This window comes from Lepus europaeus, chromosome 8 (genome assembly GCF_033115175.1).
Source record: "Lepus europaeus isolate LE1 chromosome 8, mLepTim1.pri, whole genome shotgun sequence".
Taxonomy (NCBI): Eukaryota; Metazoa; Chordata; class Mammalia; order Lagomorpha; family Leporidae; genus Lepus; species Lepus europaeus.
Genome location: NC_084834.1, coordinates 30,126,718 through 30,145,928, shown reverse-complemented (window position 1 = coordinate 30,145,928; position 19,211 = coordinate 30,126,718). Strand labels below are relative to the sequence as shown.

General features: G+C 45.7%; 1 protein-coding gene across 2 annotated transcripts in view; it reads left to right on the top strand.

The window, feature by feature from the left end:
- ARHGAP10 (Rho GTPase activating protein 10) overlaps window positions 1-19,211 on the top strand; it is a 357,364-nt gene that overhangs the window by 102,792 nt on the left and 235,361 nt on the right. For both annotated transcript variants that reach the window (XM_062199520.1, XM_062199519.1), the window contains exons 2-3: window positions 2,072-2,167; window positions 2,241-2,302. In XM_062199520.1, coding sequence (XP_062055504.1) covers window positions 2,072-2,167; window positions 2,241-2,302 — 158 coding nt within the window. The remainder of the gene's footprint in view (window positions 1-2,071; window positions 2,168-2,240; window positions 2,303-19,211) is intronic.

The following is a 19,211-nucleotide window of genomic DNA, read 5'->3' as shown; positions in this document are numbered from 1 at the left end:
AGCAGCTTGACCTGGATTACATTGGGACAGAAGCATTATACTTAATGATTAAGAATAAAGATTTGGTTTAAAAATACTAGCATTTTCTAATGTAAAGATAAGTATTTTGACTTTCATTCCTTGTTTGTTAGCTCTGGTGCCATGAATAAAATAAAGAAAAAATTGTTCCTGCTGTCTTACCATCTTACCAAAATCAGTAGTCTGTTGTTACATAACTTGCTTTTTTTTTTCTTCTGAAAAATATTTGCTTACTTATTTATTTCAAAGGCAGAGTGACAGAGATCTTCCATCTGCAGGCTCACTCCCGTAAAGGCTGCAGCAGCTGGGGGTGGGCCAGCTGAAGTCGGGAACTTGGAAATCCATCCTGCTATCTCTCATGGGTCTGCTGCTGCCTTCCCAGGCATTGTAGTAGGGAGCTGGATTGGAAGCGGAGCAGCTAGGACTCTGTCAGGTGATCTAGGATGCCACATAGGTGGCCACATAGCTCGTTTTCTTATCCATATGTATCTATTTATTAACTGCATGTGAATACATTGGAAGTTTTAGATTGCATTTTATTTTTTTCTACTTGCTTGATGAACCATTTTATTTGGGCATGACATGACTGTCCTTATAGGAGGCAGGGGATGTGTGGTGTGCGGGAGGCTGTAAGCAGCTTCTTAGAAAGTACTATAGATCAGAGGCAGAAATGTACCCTGGTCAGGGCATGGGCTTTGGACAGATGACTCTGTGGTAAAAATCAAGTCTTTGCTGTGTTGTAGCTGTGCAACCTTAAGCAAATTACTCAACACCTCTGAACTTTAGCTTCCCCATTTGTAAAATAGGATAATAATCTTTATGTTGTACAAGGACACTTCAAAAAGGCTGTGCAAAAGGAATTAAAAGACAAGTTTGGCCGGCACCGCGGCTCACTAGGCTAATCCTTTGTCTGTGGCGCCGGCACCCCGGGTTCTAGTCCTGGTCGGGGCGCTGGATTCTGTCCCGGTTGCTCCTCTTTCACTCTAGCTCTCTGCTGTGGCCTGGGAGTCCAGTGGAGGATGGCCCAAGTGCTTGGGCCCTGCACCCGCATGGAAGACCAGGAGAAACACCTGGCTCCTGGCTTCAGATCAGCGCAGTGTGCCGGCTGCAGCGCGCCAGCCGCAGCAGCCGTTGGGGGGTGAACCAATGGAAAAGGAAGAACTTTCTCTCTGTTTCTCTCTCACTGTGCACTCTGCCTCTCCCCCTCAAAAAAAAAAAAAAATAAGTTTATTTTGGTGTAGCAACTTTGAAATAATATGCATTTTCCATGAACTTTTTGAAGACTCCTTGTTTTTGTGAATTTCAAATTTTTTTCCCACTGAATAAACTTTTGATTCCATTGCCCATGAACTTATTGAAATTGCCCTTGTATATTTCTTGAATATTGGATGGGATTAAAATATATTTATCACCTACCATGATGCATGGCCCATGAAATAAATGTGAACTCTATTCTAGAAGCAGAATTTTCCACCACTAATCTCCAGTTAGTAGAGATGAGGACCTCTATAGTTCCTTTGCAGAATTAACCTCTGGTTCCTTTCCTGGTGCTGCTTTCTATGAAGACTTTTTGTGTTTTCTGAGTTTCTCTGGCTGGAGTGGTTACTTGGCAATCGGTTAAGAGCATCTGCTTGGCTGACCTTGAGCTTTGGAGAGCTTTAAGCTGGAAGCCACGGCGGGCAGCCAGATCTCTTCAAGCCCTGAGAGGTACTTTCAGGTGTGTTGGTTCCCAGTCACCACCCCAGCTGCCGACGAGGGCAGGTTCTGACCTGAGTGAGCCGAGAAAGACAAAGTGCTTCAGTGTGAAACGCTCAGATCTGAGGAAGAAAAAGGTGGAGAAGGGATCAGCGTATCTCCAGGACCTGTTTTGCACCAGGGTGTAGAAAAGGAGATGGAGGCAAGCCCCAGAGTGCTCCAGGCGCAGGAGGAAGGGCCTCGTGGCCACCGTGTTGGTTTGCGCCTTCTCACAGATGGAGTGGAGGAGAGCTCCACGGCTCTTCTACCTGAGCCTTGACTTACAGCAAGGACTCACGAACAATGCATTTCTTTGCAGGCCTTTCGGCGGCCCAGCGGAAGTTTGCTCACTCCCTCCGAGACTTTAAATTCGAGTTCATTGGCGATGCAGAGACGGATGATGAGCGCTGCATAGGTACGTAAGAGTGACCTCTGGGTTTGCTTTCCTCTGCCTCGGCCACCGACTCATCATTCCTTTCTCTTTACAGATGCTTCCTTACGTGAATTTTCAAATTTTCTCAAGAATCTGGAAGAACAGAGAGAAATTATGGTGAGTGGAGAATGATGTACGTTGATCAGTCAGATTTGAAAGGGAGAGGAATCTGGGTGTAGAAGCTGGCCATGGTGGACGTTTGAATGACTTTGGGTGCAATGGAAAGAGCCCCAGATGAAGTTGTAAGAGCTCCATTTTCTTGTTCCATGATGGTGCTGCCCATGGTCAGTTCTGGGACCAGTTGCTAAGCCTTTAGGCCAAAGCCCTAGCTCTTCATTCATAGGAGGGAGGTCAGACTACATCAGCACCTTCTGACTATGTGCGAGCTGCGAAGCACTTTGATTTAAATAGACATTGCTGAGGCTGGCATTGTGGTGCAGCAGGTCAAGCCTCTGCTTCTTTTTTCTTCTTTGTTTCTTTCTTTTTTTGGCAGGCAGTGTTAGACAGTGAGAGAGACAGAGAGAAAGGTCTTCCTTTTTCCGTTGGTTCACACCCCAAATGGCTGCTACTGCTGGTGTGTTGCGGCTGGTGTGCTGCGCCAATCCGAAGCCAGAAACCAGGTACTTCGTCCTGGTCTCCCATGCGGGTGCAGTGCCCAATGACCTGGGCCATCTTCCACTGCACTCCCGGACCACAGCAGAGAACTGACCTGGAAGAGGAGCAACCGGGACAGAATCCGGTGCCCTGACTGGCACTAGAACCCGGAGTGCCAGCGCCGCAGGCGGAGGATTAGCCTAGTGAGCCGCAGCGCCGGCCAAGCCTCTGCTTGTGATGCCAGCGTCCCATATTGCAGTGCTGGTTTCAGCCTTGGCTACTTTACTTCCAATCCAGCTGCTTGCTAATGTACCTGGGATGGTGGTACTTGGGCCTCTGCCACCCACATGTGAGACCTGGATGGAGTTCTAGTCTCCTGGCTTTGGCCCAGCTCAGCAGTGGCCGTTGTGGCCATTTTAGGAGTAAACTAGTAGATGGAATACATTCATACTCTCTGTCTCTGCTGTTCAAGTAAGTGAATAAATCTTAAAAAAAATTAGATGTTCCTGGGGCTGGCTCTGTGGCATAGTGGGTAAAACCGCTGCCTGCAGTGCCAGCATCCCATATGGGCGCTGGTTCGAGACCTGGCTGCTCCACTTCCGATCCAGCTCTCTGCTGTGGCCTGGGAAAACACTGGAAAATGGCCCAAATCTTTGGGCCCCTACACCCACGTGGGAGACCCATAAGAAGCTCCTGGCTTAGGATCGGTGCAGCTCCAGCCATTGCGGCCAATTGGGGAGTGAACAGGGGATGGAAGACCTTTCTCTCTCTCTCTCTCTCTCTCTCTCACTCTCTCTCTCTCTCTCTCTTTCTCCCTGCCTCTCCTCTCTCTGTGTATCTCTTTCAAGTAAAATAAATAAAAATCCTTTTTTTAAAAAAAATTAGATGTTCCTGTAGAACTTTCAACATACCAAGAACATAATAGCAGGAGAACTCCTAGAGGCAGAATTGGAACAGCCAGGCTGTACTAAAGCTGACGGGTACCTCTACAATTCTAGGCTGTGTGGAGGAGGAGAGAAGTCAGCCCTTGAGGTCTTTGAGACCCAGCTTGGCGTTGACTCAAGGCCTTCTCAGTGATGCACAGTAATGAGAATAGCTACCCTCCTCGGGTGCATGACATGTGTTAGGCACCTTGAGTGGATGATCTTGTTTAACATTTGGTTGGCAGTGAATTTGGGGAATATTCAATAAGATTTGTTCATTTCTATCTTAGTGATACTCCATAATTCAACAAAGGTTTGCAGTGGGATTGCCACCAGATTAGGACATCCTTCCAGGCTTTAAAAGAAATTACAAAGTATTTTTTCCTATATTCTTGAGAACGAGTGCTCCTTAGAATAATGTTGAAGTTTAAGTGTTCTGGACAGGTTCAGGTGTGGTAGACATAATCTTTCTGAACGCAATAGTGACGATAGCTAAGCCTGTGTGCCAGGCTGAGCTGTTTAGCTAATATTGTCATTGAATTCTCACACCAGCCCTGTGAGATGAGTGCTGTTAACTGCTTGCTGGTTTACAGAGATGGAAACCTCGCCTAAGGTGAAGCCGCTGAGAAGTAGAGCCTGGGACGTGCCGAGAAGCAGGCTCTTGGATCCGCTTCCCTTGCCCTCTGCTAGAGTGGCCGGCATCATGGATGTTACTGTGTCCCCCTGGGTGTGGCTGGCCAGGGTTTCTTGTGATGGCACTGCAGTAGGGGCAGCAGTAGGAGGAGGACACTGCTTTTGATGGGAAAGTGACGGGAACGTTTGTCCCCTATCAGCCCTCATGTAATCTCTGTTTGCTGATTTCTGAGATGACTTGTGTACCTGGTGAGTACTACAAAGGCCTGGGCAAGCTGCTGCAGCCACATTGGGTTTCTCTGTCTCACAGTGACAGTTTCAGCCATTACCCTAGGGTTCCTGTAGTCACGGAGTTTTCAGCTGTTTAGGAAAGACTGAATATGATCGTGTATAAAAATGGGGCCACGAGTCATCTTTCTACTACATGAGTGGGTTGTGGGTCAGTGACGGAAGCAGGCGTGCTTAGTTTTTTTTTTTTTAAAGATTTATGTATTTATTTGAAAGGTAGAATTACAGAGAGAGGGGGAAACGGGGATGGAGGAGGGGGAGAGTGAAGGAAGGAGGAGAGAGAGAGAGATTCATTCTCTATCTTCCATCCACTAGTTCATTCCCCAAATGGCCACAACAGCCAGGACTGGGTCAGGGTGAAGCCAGCAGTCAGGAGCTTCATCTGGGTCTTGCACATGCGTGGAAGGCTCAAGCACTTTGGGCATCTTCCACTGCTTTCCCAAGTGTGTTATCAGGGGGCTGAATCAGAAGTGGAGCAGCTAGGACTCAGTGGCACACATATGGGATATGAGGAGGTGGCTTAACCCGCTGCATCACAATACTTGCCCCTAGGCATTCTTAGTTTATGTTAATATAATATGGTGATTTGTTCTCAACACTCTTTGATACTTAGTTGTATTTTCCTGGGATCCTAGATAGTTAGCAAAGATTTATTGATTTTTTTTTTTAATTTTATTTATTTGAAAGTCAGCTACTGAGACACACACACACATACACACACAGACAGTCCGACAGACATCTTCTAATAACTTCCCCAAATGGCTACAATGGCCAGAGCTGGGCCAGGATTAATTGTTTTCCCAGGTGCATTAGCAGGGAGCTAGATTGGAAGTGGAGCAGCCTAGGGCTCAAACCAACACTTACATGGGATGCTGGCATTGCAGGTGATGGCTTAACCTGTTGTGTCACCATGCTGAGCCCTGTTGATTTCCTCTTCTGTTCTAATTCCTGTTTAGAATCTGAGGATGAGGAGGCAAACAAGCCAGTGTCCCTGCCTTCATAGAGTGACATTCTAGGACAGGGAGGTGATACGTAAGCATCATTGGGCTGGAGTAGGGGAAGGGGCAGGAAATGGGGCAGGTGGCAGTGTTAGTCCAGAGGGACTCCGCGCCAGAGGCTTTGCCTACAGCTTGTGTGCAGTGTCATCCTGGGGCCTGCAGGAAGGGCGCTCCGGGTATAGTGGGGCTGGATTTTGCCTCGACTGATAGACCTTGCGACCCTTGTCCAGATACTCTTTCTGTTTTAGTTTCCTTGAAGAGGGATGAGGTTAAAAAACTGGAGCGTGGTCTTAGCTCCAGGCTGTATGATAATACTGATAGTGTTGTGCACTGAGTTGTTGTTCGCCGGCCGGCCGGCGGGTTTACTCTTTAGCCGTAATGCCGACTGTCAAAGAGTCTGTGTTAGGGAGCACAGGGGGGACAGACGATCCTGGGTAAAGTGAGGATGGCACGGTGTCTGTATAAGGCCACGATCCTGGGATTAGGTTACATACATTTGTAGGACAGGAGGACCTGCTAGATAGCAGGAAGCTTATCTCAAGCCAGAAAGCAGTGGAGAGCAGCTCCCACCACCGTGGAATTCATAGGCTACCTCCTAATGCTCTCTTCCTTTTTAGTCTGGAAGAGTTTAAGCGTGCTCAAAAGTAGAGAACATAGAGTGAAACCACATGTACTCAATGCCCAGCTTCCTAGCCGGTCTCGTTTCTCCTGTCCTTCTTGCTGCTCCCGCACTGTTGTGATAGAAAGCCCAGCATCATATTCCACCCTCACATACCTCCCTGTATATCTTGAGAAGGTGACACTTTTAAACAAAGCGTAATATCCTTGTCACCAGCCAACAGGCAGTAGTAACCTGATTTCAAAAATTATTAGGACATATTCACGTTTTTTATTGAAATTTTCTCTCTCCTTCCATCCCTTGTTCCCTTATTAGCCGTTGGTTTCTTTGAATCTGGATCCAAACAAATTACCTTTGATTGACAAGTTTCTAAGTCATGTTAATTCTGTAGGTTCTTCTACCCCTTTGACAGGAGTTCCTGATATTTTTCTGTTAGCCGAAAGCCAAAACAAAACTTTTGTAATAGTACTTTGCTGAGTTTGTAGGGAGTTTTAATACTGAAATCAGTAAAACGTTTAAAGTTTGACATTTAACACATACTGATATTATTTGGGTATTTCTTTCTAATGTTGATAGTCAGGGATCCCTTTCTTTTTAAATCATAAGAATTGCATGGCATCATGGCTACCATTGATTATTTAAATACCTTTTAATCTTATTAAAAAAAACCAAAGTGATGCATGACCAGATACCAGCTTTAAACTTTTAAAGAAGAATAGATGTGAGCCTCAAGTTTGGTTTTGGAGAATACCTGGTAAAGAGTTAATCAAAATAGGCCACAGCCTTAACAAAGTGGCTACCATGGAGGAGGTGGGGGCCGTGTGAGGAGCAGCCAAACCTATGGTCCTCAGTACAGGCTGGAACAGTAGTGTTGGAGCCGGTAGTTTCTGGGGTGGAGACACAGAGGAGGGCCTTTCTTCAGTTTAACTAGCTTATTCCTCATGAACATAGTACCAGAGAGATTAGGAAGGTCCTTTAGTGGCTAAAATGAATGCCAGTACCTTCTAAAAACTTTTAAAAAATCCTTATTTTACTTAGAATTACTACAAATCAGTAATGTATAAATTAAATTGTGGTGTAGCTTGGTAATTATCATGTTCATAATTAAGATTGAATCAGTAAAATGTTAAAATTAAAGTAAGCAAATAAGAGATCATTAAAATGTTCATGAAAAATGTGTATTACCAAAAAGTATACATGGATTTCAGCATGTTTTTGTACCAAAATATACTCATATTTTAGTTTTGTTTCTCCATGAACTTTTTGAAGTACCTTCATGTTATTTTTATAAAATATTTATATTTTAGTTATTATTTACTTGAAAGGCAGAGAGAGACAGAGGCAGAAGTGGGACAGGGAAGGAAGGAAGATCTTTGATCCACTTGTTTACTTCCCAAATTCCTGCAGCAGTTGGGGCTGAGTCAGGCTGAAGTCAGTCCAAGTCTTCCACGTGAGTGGCAGGGACTTGAGTACCTGGGCCATTACGTGCTGCATCTCAGGGTGCACATTAGCAGGGAGTTGGAATTGGGGTGGATCTGGGACTGTAACCCAGCCCCTCAGGTATGGGACATGGGTGTCCCATATGGCATCTTATTTACTGCTTTGTTTGTGCAGTACCTCATGTGCTGGGATGTACCTGGACTGTCTCGACATTTGTGGTGACACCCCCCTGCCCAAGATTTATTTATTTATTTGAAAGACAGAGTTAGAGAGATGGAGAGACAGGTCTTCCATCTGCTGGTTCACTCCTCAAATAGGCACAGCATCTGGGGCTGGTCTAGACTGGAGCCAGGAGCCAGGAACTCAGTATGGGTCTCCCATGTGGGTGGCCGGGGCCCAAGTAGTTGGGTCATCCTCTGCTGCTTCCCAGGTGCACTAGCAAGGAGCTGGATCAGAAATAAGAGTGGCTGAGATGCTGGTATCAGAGGCAGCGGCTTAACCCAAAATACTGCTCCCCACGGGGCCCATCATGTGACATTTTAACCACTGTGTCAAACACTTGCCACAGATGTCTAATTTGAAAGGCAAAGACCATTGCTAGATCCTTCAGAAAAGCTTTCCATATCCTAAATAATGTTCTAAGACTTTGAGCTTTCAGGGGCAAAGTCATCCATCTGGAAGTCCAACAGTCTGCAGTAGGTTCTTCCTGGTTGTTTGGAAGCCGTCTGGTGTAAATGTTTGTATACTTAATCTGTATGCCCAAGTAGGCCATGCTTAGTTCAGAGATGGTCTTTCATGCCTACTGTGTGTCGGGCACTATGCTATGAAGATGAAGACGGAGTTCTTGTCCTCAGATGGTTGCTGGGCGTTGGGGGCAATGGCCAACAAGACAGAGTGGTTGGGGAGGTGAGGGAAGGCATCTTGGAGAAGTGATTCCTGAGCTGAGAATGAAGGATAACTCGAGAGTTGACCGGAAAGATGAACTGAAGCTTCAGCGTTTGCCTTGAGAGGATTATGGGCTGAATTTGGAAAAGGGAGGTTATGTTTGCCTATCTTCACTACCTCGCCGTATCCAGCTCTGTTGCTATTCAAGCACAACTATTGGAGAAGGAGGTGGTGAGGTCTCCAGGCTAGGCGAAGCAGTCCACGCTTCCCTCTGCTCACCTAAGTCCAGTTTCCATGAGTGGCTGTGCCTAGCCCTTTAAAAGGTCAACACTGCCTTTTGTCAGGACAGTGTTTTCGGTGAGTGGTGTGTACTGATCATGTTGCCATTCTTGACGGTCAAAGTGGGGGACCCGAATCGGGGAGCCTGGCCTGGGTGGCTGTGTTCACTTCTATGCGTGTTCTCTGAGGAACGTGCTGTGTGTTGCTTTGCTGCCAGAATTCCAGAGATGTTCTCTCTGGCGGGGCGGGACACGTTGTACTTATCTGACGTGGGCAGCCGTCCAGGAATCTAAGGACTTTTAAAATAGTGCCGTCTTGCGTATGATGCTCTTTTGAAAGCCCTTCGTTCTGTGTGTACTTCTCTGCGTGTGTCCCTTGATCAGATCCTTTGGGTGTTCTCCCAAGGCTGACGACAATGGCTGGGCTTTCTGATGATTCTGGAAGAACAGGACATATAGGTGGGGCCCAGGTCAGGAGGGCTGCGAGGAAGAGAAGGCAGAGCTTGCCAGGGCGAGCCCCATAGGTGCCTGAGAAGGTGCTGCTCTGTGCCTCCCTCTCCTGCCTGGGGGCGCCAGGGCGGACTGGGCTGCCACGCAGATGGTGGTGAGCAGGCATCCGGTCCGCGGCTGTCCCCCTCTCCCCGCATCCGGCTAGATGGCCCTTTGCAGGCATCCTCATGCTTTTGAGACCCCCTTTCTTTTTTTTTTTCAATGAGGGCTGGAGAACCCTCACTGGGTGCCTGGCCCTAACCTTCTGCCCCACAGAAAGGATACCCATCTGCCCAGTGCCAGCGGCTTCTGTTTATGGCTCCCTGTTAGAAACAGGTTGCATGCAAGGCATGATGCTTGCCAGGTTAGCCCTGGTCTGTTTTGCTTTACTCCGTTGTCAGCACTGTTTTTTTGGTCTCCAGTCTCTTCCGTAAGATTTTGATCCTGAATTTCAATCCAAGCTATTCTTTTTTTCTTTAGTAATCCTGTAAATAAATCACTTCTTTAAAAGAATACGAGTTGGTCACAGCAGAAGGATTTTACCTTCCAGGAGAAAATGTCATGGTATTCTTTCTTTCCTCCCTGCTTTGGGGCAGTTGTGGTTCTCCAAGCATGGTCCCTGGGCCAGCAGTAGCAGCAGCATCTTGGAGAGGCCAGAATGCAGATTCTTAGGCCTCCCCTCAGACCTCTGAACCAGAAACTCTGCGGTGGGTCCATTAGCCTCCAGGTCATTCCAGATTGGGTTCCTGTGAGATCTCCACTGGGAGTCCTTGACTCATAGCCAGATCAGTCTGAGAGTTGGATACCCCTGTACATGAAAAATTTTTTTTCTTAATTTATTTTACACACACACACACACAGATAAATCCCATCTACTGATTACTCCCTAAGTGCCTGCAACCTGAACCAAATGGAAGCCAGAAACTCAGAAACTTGGCACTCCATCTGGATCTCCCCGACGTGGGTGACAAGGACCCAACTACTTGAGCTGTTACATGTTACCTCCCAAGGTGTACATTAGAAGGAAGCTCCAGTGTGGAGCACAGCCGAGACTCAAGCCCAGGTACTCTCAAGGCCTGGTTTGGAGTTCCTAGCAGGAGAGCGCAGGTTCTCGGATCCCTTAACCAAAGGCATGTCCTGCTCTAGCAGGGAAGGTTGTCCTCTTTGACCAAGCATGCAGCTTCGGGAGGGTCACACGTGGAGTGATGAGCGGGAAGGGGACACCCGCCTCGGCAGCTAGATCAGCTGAATCGACCCTGGCGATGAGTGGGGCGACAGATGTAGCAGCCAGATCACCCTCACATCCAAGCACAGACATTCCTAATAGATGATGCGGGCATCCCAAGTGGCGCCTTAATTGCTAGGCCAAACACCTGTCCCTGTACCTTGTCTTTTGAAGACTTCATGTCTACCGAGAAGTTAGAATAGTCTTAAAAAAAAGTCTGAGCTTTTATCTGTCATTTCCAAAGGATTGGAGACTCCATCCAATTTGAATTAATGGAACAGGTTTTTGCTGTTAGGTTGTTAGTGTTCCTTAGGTGGTGTTCAGTATGCCTTGTCAGGTCCTATGGGGTGCCGAGGGCCTAAGGATGCCATTGGGACAGTTAGGCCTTTAGTTTCATCTTACTGTAATTAAAATATTTTCATGGCAAATCAAGCCTGCTATAATCAGTTCTTTAACATAAAGTGGTACATCTTTATATGAACTTTTGTGGGCAGGCACACTGAGAAGGGGGAAAATCCAACTTGAACCTGGCTCATGAAAACATTTCTCAGTGTGGTTAACGTGATCAGGGACCTAACTTTGTGAAATTTTTATCCTTGGAAATGACCTTGAACATTGAGAGACTTTTTATGTAACTCTACTTCTTTTCCCTGTAATTACACCTGTTCTAATTCAGGCAGATACCCATGTCGTTAGAAAACCTGCTTTTCAGGAATGTACCTTTTGAGAGTTCACCTTTTACTGATCCAGAATCCTAAAGAGGTTACAGTCAGGGCTCATCCAAATCAAAACTCTGAATGAGGATTGTCTTGGCCACAAGGCCTGGCCTCCTTCTTGATTCCTCTCTGGGATGCCTTGCTGTGACTCAGGGTCCTGTCGGTGGGTGACTCACCGTCATCTGTGGCCTCCCAGCCTTGTCAGCATCAGATTCTACTTCCCTACAGAAACTTACATTTCCTGTATTTCATATCCTTGGGGACTGTTCTCTGCTTCTGAGTAATTAGCCTGCTCTGGACTCTTCTCTCTCCCGCCCACCCCACTACACATGCACACACATACCCACGTGCACATACGGAACACTGGACAGCAACCAACCCATTCGATGTCTAATCCAGAGGTGTGATTCCATTAACAGGAATTAAGTTAGGCTGAACCCACTGTTGCATGAGGAAAACATTTTGGAATAAGCTGCAGCATCTATGAAAATCTTGAGTAGTTTGACCTTGACTCTTACAGAGTTGAGAGAGAATTTAGGGAAACTTAGATTAGATTTGACCATTTCACTACCAAAAATAAATCCCAGAAAACAAACCAAAAATGAGGAAATTGGAATTTATTGTGGTGGAGTGACTTGCTTTACATTGTAAAATAAGTTGATGACAGAAATAAAAATTGCCTGTCTTAGCTTATACCATGCTGTTAGTTCTTGGTCAGGTTTAACTGCCTTTCCTTCCACCTTGGACACGTCCCTTGCAGTTGCTGTCCCCAGGCTGCCGCTGTGAGGGCATAAGACTTGAGTTGTCACTTCTTCTGGCCTGTTTGGACAACTGCAACTCCTCAGTATTTCAGTCAATAAACCATTTTCAGGACAAAATAGGGATGCTGTTGGTTGTTTGAAAACTTTCCATTGGAACTTCTGGGTAGGTCAAGGAGGTGCAGAGCTTACTAATGTGTGTGTGCTGTCTTCTTGGAAGAGAATCCTGGAGAGAGCAGTAGAGCGCCCTTAAAGCAGTAAAGCATTGTCAGTGTTCCCTTGGTACCGAGGAGTTGATGTGTGGGGGAAACCAGATTTTGGTGCTGGAGATGAAAGGTGATTCAGAAGAATTAGACTCTGAAGGAGTTTGAGAAACATCTTAACACATGTCCTTGGCTTATTTTAGTTCTTATGTATGTACAAGAGGGCTACATGATGAAAATAGGTATCTAATGCTCAAAGACCTTTCTCATTTTAAATGCTGAGTGTTGAAGCTATTATATCGATATTTCACTAGCAGTGTCTTTTTCTTGACGGTATATAGAATAATGGACTTTGCTTGGTAGTATGTACAATTCAGTGAAATCTGAGGGTGCTTGCAAAAGCTTGGGAAATAGAATTGAAAGATTATTTTTGTGTAGGATTTGACAAAGTTCTGTGCATGCTGTTTTTATAGTAAAGACCCCTCATAAGGTGTTCACTTGGTGGTGGGCATTGATGGAGGTCTCAGGGCATGGCCATGACGGTGTCGTGGGAGAGTAAGGAGTGTGGGAGTCGGAACACCTGCAGGGCACCTGTCGGATGTGGAGAAAGGGAACGTGATTGACCTTTGGGCCCCGCTATTGCTCTCTGAACTCTATGACCCTGCTGCTGCTGAGGTCATGCATACCACATTTTGCCCCTGGCCAAACTGAGCAGGGTAGGGACTCCGCAGCTGGCTCCTGCCTAGGAGACACTGAGTCATGTGACAGGCATCTTGGTCACTTTGCCCGGAGCTGCCCTGCAGCCAAATGCCCATCCGCCCAGCCCTCCTTCCTTCCCTGTTTCCTTCGCCTGGGGTCAGACCTGCACTGCTGACTCGCAGCTCTCGGACCAGCCTTCTCTGGCCGGCTCTCTCACTTGCTCTCAAGAATGTTTCCTCTAAACATGTGCTTAGGTTTCTGATCCTGCCCTGCTGTCTGCTGCTCACAGGACGTGGCCTAACGTAAGAACAGATGATTTGGAGTCAGAGAATGTGGACAGGGACCCAGCAGAGGTCTTCCGTGGCTGCTAGGACTAGCACCAGCAGGAAACGCTGCATTTATATAGAAGCTCCTTTCTGTAAATTATCTAAATGTTTCAGCAAATCTCTCTCTGTGTTCGTAAAGCAGATACTTTAAAATGGCCACTGAGGGCCAGGCAGAGTTCCAGCACCTGAGAACCCAGTGAGAAATTAGGCCCCATCCTAGATGCAGTGCTCAGCTGGGGGCTTCCTCACCTGTCAGCCCACACCTGCCCCGCCTTTTCTCTTCTGGGTACTCCAGCAGCTCATGTGTCACAGAAGTGGGGGAGTGAGTCTTTGTCCTTGGTCAGAGATGCTCTTTTTGAACATTTCTTTGTTGTTTTTTAAAGATTGACTTATTTGAGAGGGAGAGCAACATTTCCTATACACTATTTCCACTGTCCAAATACCACAGCTGGGGCTGGGCTGTGGCCCAAGCTTAGAGCCAGGAACTCAATCTAAGTCTCCCCCATTGGGGCAGGAGCCCAACTGCTTGAGTCCTACTGCTGCCTCCCAGGGTTGTGCGTTCCCAGGCAGAGTGGAGCAGGGACTCAGACCCAGGCACTCTGATGTGGAATGCAGGTATCCCAAGTGATTTCCTAACTGCTGTGTCCACTCCTTTTATCTTCTTCAGCCGTTAGTTTGCGTCATTATGCAGGAGCTTCCATTTCTAGCTGTGTCACTAAGTAATACCATTCACTTTACAAATTAAAATTTCCTCTTACTTAAAAAAAACAAAATGTGAAATCCTATCTCACGCCACTTCTACAGCTTCCTGACAAGTTTATCTTTCCCTTATTTCTGTGGGAAAAATTGTTCTGTCTCATAATGTTCTGCCCAAGTATTTTGTTTAAAAAGTAGAGGCCAAGTTCTTATTTCTCCTCCTGCACAGAGGGAAAGACGATGAAGGCGAAATATGTGCACATCCTTATTAGGTTCACTTAGTCCTGATGATCAGAGTGCCTTTAGTTTTGAGTTCCTGACTTGTTACCAGGACTTGAGCAGTAGAGTCTGCTCGATTTAAATAATCCAAGTAAGATGGCCACTTTCTTTTTAATTAATGCCCTTCAAATTCATGCTTTTTTTTTTTTTTCTTTTTACAAGGTGGATAGGAGGCAACCAACCCTAAGATACTTGTTTGTAGGAGTTAGTCATTAAGGGAATCTTAAACTTCGGTGATACGGTGACCTAATTCTGAGAGAGGGCTGGGTCATAGCTGGATTAAATATTCAGGAAATTAAGTCAGCGACCAGAAGTTGCCAGAACTTCAGCTCTAGCCTGTTTGTTTTTACTGTGTTTTAAGCTATTGAGGATTCAGGATAGAAAGTTCATAAGAAATTTTACTGGGGACTTTTTATTCTTGGATTGCCTGAATGAAAGCAGAAGTGGGGTAACTGATAGCTGCTTTAGAATATGCATTTTACAGATTGTGGTTCCAGTGCTGTTGAGACAGCTGTGGCCGGAGGGAATCAGGCTTTCAAGGAACCGATTTTGTATTCATGACCCCTAATGTTCAAACATAAACGCTGTAGAGTGGATTTATAGCACCTTTACGCCTATGTTGCAATTAGTGCTTTGTGTGTGTAGATTCATTAAAATTCTTGCTAGTTCCTAGCTAGTGAATTTTAAGTTTTTTATCACTGTAAAATGTAATGTAGTTTTTAACGTTATTTTTTCCTATGAGAAGGATTATGATAGCTTGGGCTGTGCTTAAAAATATCATTCAAGGATTTGTTTATTTAGTGGTTAAAATTGTTTTAAGCATGACACCCCTTTCCTTATCCCCCACCCCCGAACTTAAGTAGGTAGGGAGCAAGTTTGTTTCTTCTTTCCAGTTGAGAATATTTAGGTTAAAAAAAAGAGAAAATTGTCCTTCCTATGGTTTAAATACAGAAATCAGGGAAGAGCAAAAATGAGAAAAATGTTGGTTTCCTGCTTTTCACGTGCTAGGGTTCTTGAAGCAAAATTGATTGTGAAACTTCCATTTTTTGTCAGCCTCAGTCTTTGAACTCTCTATTCTTTTATTATGTCAGTGATTAAAATAAAGGAGGAACACTCTAATGGCCATCGCAATCTTTGTTAGAACTTGAGCTGAGGCCAGCGCCTTGGCTCACTAGGCTAATCCTCCGTCTACGGCACCAGCACGCCAGGTTCTAGTCCTGGTCGGGGTGCCGGATTCTATCCCGGTTGCCCCTCTTCCAGGCCAGCTCTCTGCTGTGGTCAGGGAGTGCAGTGGAGGATGGCCCAAGTGTTTGGGCCCTGCACCCGCATTGGAGACCAGGAGAGGCACCTGGCTCCAGGCTTCGGATCAGTGCCGTGCGCTGGCCACAGCATGCTGGCCGTGGCAGCCATTGGAGGGTGACCCAATGGAAAAAGGAAGACCTTTCTCTCTCTCACTGTCCACTCTGCCTGTCCAAAAAAACCAAAAAAACAAAAAAACAAAAACAAAAACAAAACTTGAGCTGAGCATGGCGGAGGTAGGCACAGTTCAGGGAGAGGAAGGAGCTGCACAGGACAGGAGGCAGCAGAGGGTGAGCGGGGATGGGGAACAAGGTAACTGATGAATAATGAGTTCCTTTAATCCGAGGGAACATTCGCGGGGCAGAGTCAAGGATGTTGCTGAAAGCGTTTGGATAAGACTGTTGATGAAGTTCTGAAATTAAAAAAAAAAAAAAAAAAAAAGGCAGTCCTATATTGGTCTGGGTGTTCAGTTGCAAATGTATTTGCAAGCTACTCTAAAAAAGAGGACTTATTAAAGCCTTTGTGGTGGCTTGCAGTATCTTGGAGAGGTTTTGGGAACCAGCAGGATGCCTGGAATGGCACTGCAGATCTGGGTGTCAAAACACCGCTGCCCCTGGTGGTGGCCTTTGGTAGAATTCATGCCTCTGGAAGCTGTTGCTATCTGACCAGAATCTTAACGTCTCCAATTTTGTGAACCACTAACTTCCGGATCCGGATCCTGATGGAGCTCTGCAAGACAGCCAGGAGAGCCAGCATCTCTGTGTTCCTGGCTTTTGTAGTGGGAGGAGGACCCTGCCTCTCATGGCAGGTGGGAGAGTTTCTCCTACACAGGAGGGGTTTCAAGTGCTGGGTAGCCTGGAGGTCAGCTATCCACTTCCTGTACTGTGTGAGGGTATTTCAAAAAGTTATGAACAAATGGAATCAAAAGATTATTTTAATATAAAGTTTTTTAAAGCCCAAGCATAGCTTTTTCATAATATGCATTTTCCATGAACTTTCTGAAGTCTGTATATCCCTGATTGTAAGACATCACAATTTTCCATGAGAATATTAAGCAATTTTTGGACAGCTTGAATGTACTTACTTGTAGTTATGCATATCAGATGTCTACTTTCATTATTTAATTGAATAAACATATGCCCATATTTTGAAATTAAATAATATGCAAAATCGGTGTGTATATTAGAAATATTTTCCACTTGTTTGACAAAAAAGCTACCCTAGCTTTGGACACCTTTGGCATTAATATGTTCAGAGACACATTCTGAATTATTTTCACTCAGCTTTCCAGATTGATAGCCACATGTGTCTGAGGTCCTTGAGGTAGTGCATCTTAACGACTTTCTGATACTTTCATTGACATTCTTAGCTCAAGGTCCAAGTACTTAATCACAGCACATTTGGATAGTTTTTTTTTAAAAATTAATTTATTTATTTGAAAGGTAGAGTTAGAGAGAGGTAGAGACAGAGGCAGAGAGAGAGAAGTCTTCCATTCACTGTGCTGATCTGAAGCTGGGAGCCAGGAGCTTCTCCTGGGTCTCCCATGTGGGAGAGGGTCCCTACACTTGGGCCATCTTCTGCTTTCCCAGGCCTTTACAGAGAGCTGGGTTGGAAGTGGAGCAGCTAGGACTTGAACTGGCACCAATATGGGATGCTGGTACTATAGGCGGTGGTTTAACCTGCTGTGTGACAGTGCCAGACCCTTGGGTAGTCTTTTTAAAAAAATTATCCCTGAGATATACTTTCACGTTTTGTTTCAAATTTTGTTTTTTTTTATTTGAAAGGCAAAGACACATAGCATATACACACACACCCCATACATACATACATACATAGATCGCTTGTTTGCTGGTTCGGTAACAGCAGCCAGGGCTGGGCCAGTCAAAAGCCGAAAGCCAGGAATTCAGGTCTTTTTGAGACATCACCTGCTGCCTCCTTGGGTGCATGACAGCAGGAAGTTGGAATCAGGAATAGAGCTGGAACTTGTACCTAGTAACTCTGATATGTGCTGCAATGGCACCTTAACCGCTGGGCCAAACACCTGCCCTGTCATGATTTTCTTTTCTATTTTTTAAATTTTTTTTTTTATTTTTTAGAGAAGAGGGGAGAGAGAGAGAGAGAGACCTTCCATCCACAGAGGAAAAAAAAAGGGGGGCGGGGAGAGAAGGAGAGAGAGAAGGAGAGAGAATGAATGAATGAGAATCTTGTGTCTGCTGATTCATTCCCAAATGGCCACAATGGTGGGAGCTGGGCTGATCAGGAGCTTCTACCGGGTCTCCCATTTGGGTGCAGGGGCCTAAGCACTTGAGCCATCTTCCGCTGCTTTCTCAGGCACATTAGCAGGGAGCTAGATCGTAAGTGGAGCAGGCAGGACAAGAACCTGTGTTCATATGGAATGCCGGTGCTGAAAGCCATAGCCCTAACCCTATGCACCATAGTGCCATTCACCCCCGCCATTATTTTATTTATTTATTTTTAAATATTTATTTACTTATTTATTTATTTGAAAGGCAGAGTTACAGAGAGGCAGAGAGAGAGAGAAAGAGAAAGTCTTCTTTCTGCTGGTTCACCCTCCAGATGGCCGCAATGGCCGGAGCTGTGTCGATCCAAAGCCTGGAGTCAGGAGCTTCTTCTGGGTTTCCCATGCTAGTGCAGGGGCCCAAGGACTTGGGCCGTCTTCTACTGATTTCCCAGCCTGTAGCAGAGAGCTGGATTGGAAGTGGAGCAGCCAGGACTCGAATCCGCGCCCATATGGGTTACTGGCACTGCAGGTGGTGGCCCCTTGTATATTTCTTAAATTCCTCGTTTGTGTAACCCAGTCCTGTGTGTGATCTGTAAGCATCGGAAACTGGATATAAGCGGTTGTTGGCAGGGTAAGATTCTCCCAAGAGTTCTTCGTTGACCAAGGTAGTGGGAGTTTACTCCTCAAGAAAATTCTGTAAGAAGGCAAGTCCCTCTTTTTTCCCCCTGAGGGATTATTTTGGGAAAGTATATTATGCTCAAATATATAGAATTGTTCCTAGTGTCCCTTTCACAAGGTTCTTTGTTGGCTGAACTCTTTGTTTGCTGCTATTCTCAAGATTAAGTCTGGAAAGTAAGCTTTTCCCTGCAGTTTAATGCAACAGGAAGGTCATGGGAGAAAAGAGTGGAAATTCTCCTTTGCTTGCAGATTATGCATTCCCCTGGGGTCACAAATACTTGGAATCCAGGCTTAAAATAATGAGGGCCGTGGCAACACATACGGCCCTTCTGTGTCACTGTACTCAGTCTGTCCTTGATGGTACCAGGAATTAGAAAGGCATGGTTAGAAACTGACTTGTTTGTATTTTACCAAGACTTGACAGCTTAAAAAATTGTGATTAAAAATAGCGTAAGAAGTAGCTATGTCTTTGTTGCCCTTTTACTGAGTATGGGTTTCTAAGCCTGAGCTCTGTCCTCCTTAAAGTTTATAAGATCAGAACTTAGTTTTTGGACTCCAACATGAGGGAAATGTGAAGTGGCTGCAGTGGTCCCTGCCCAGTGTGGAGACTGAGTGTCTGGGGCCAGTGGTTCCTGTCAACATGTTTTTTAGCCCCAGCCTTACTGCACGGGCAGGTGGAGCTTACATCCAGCATTCTTTTCTTTGTTACAGTTGGAGGTTCTTAAATCTAATGAAAAGGGATCGCAGATGTGGGTGGT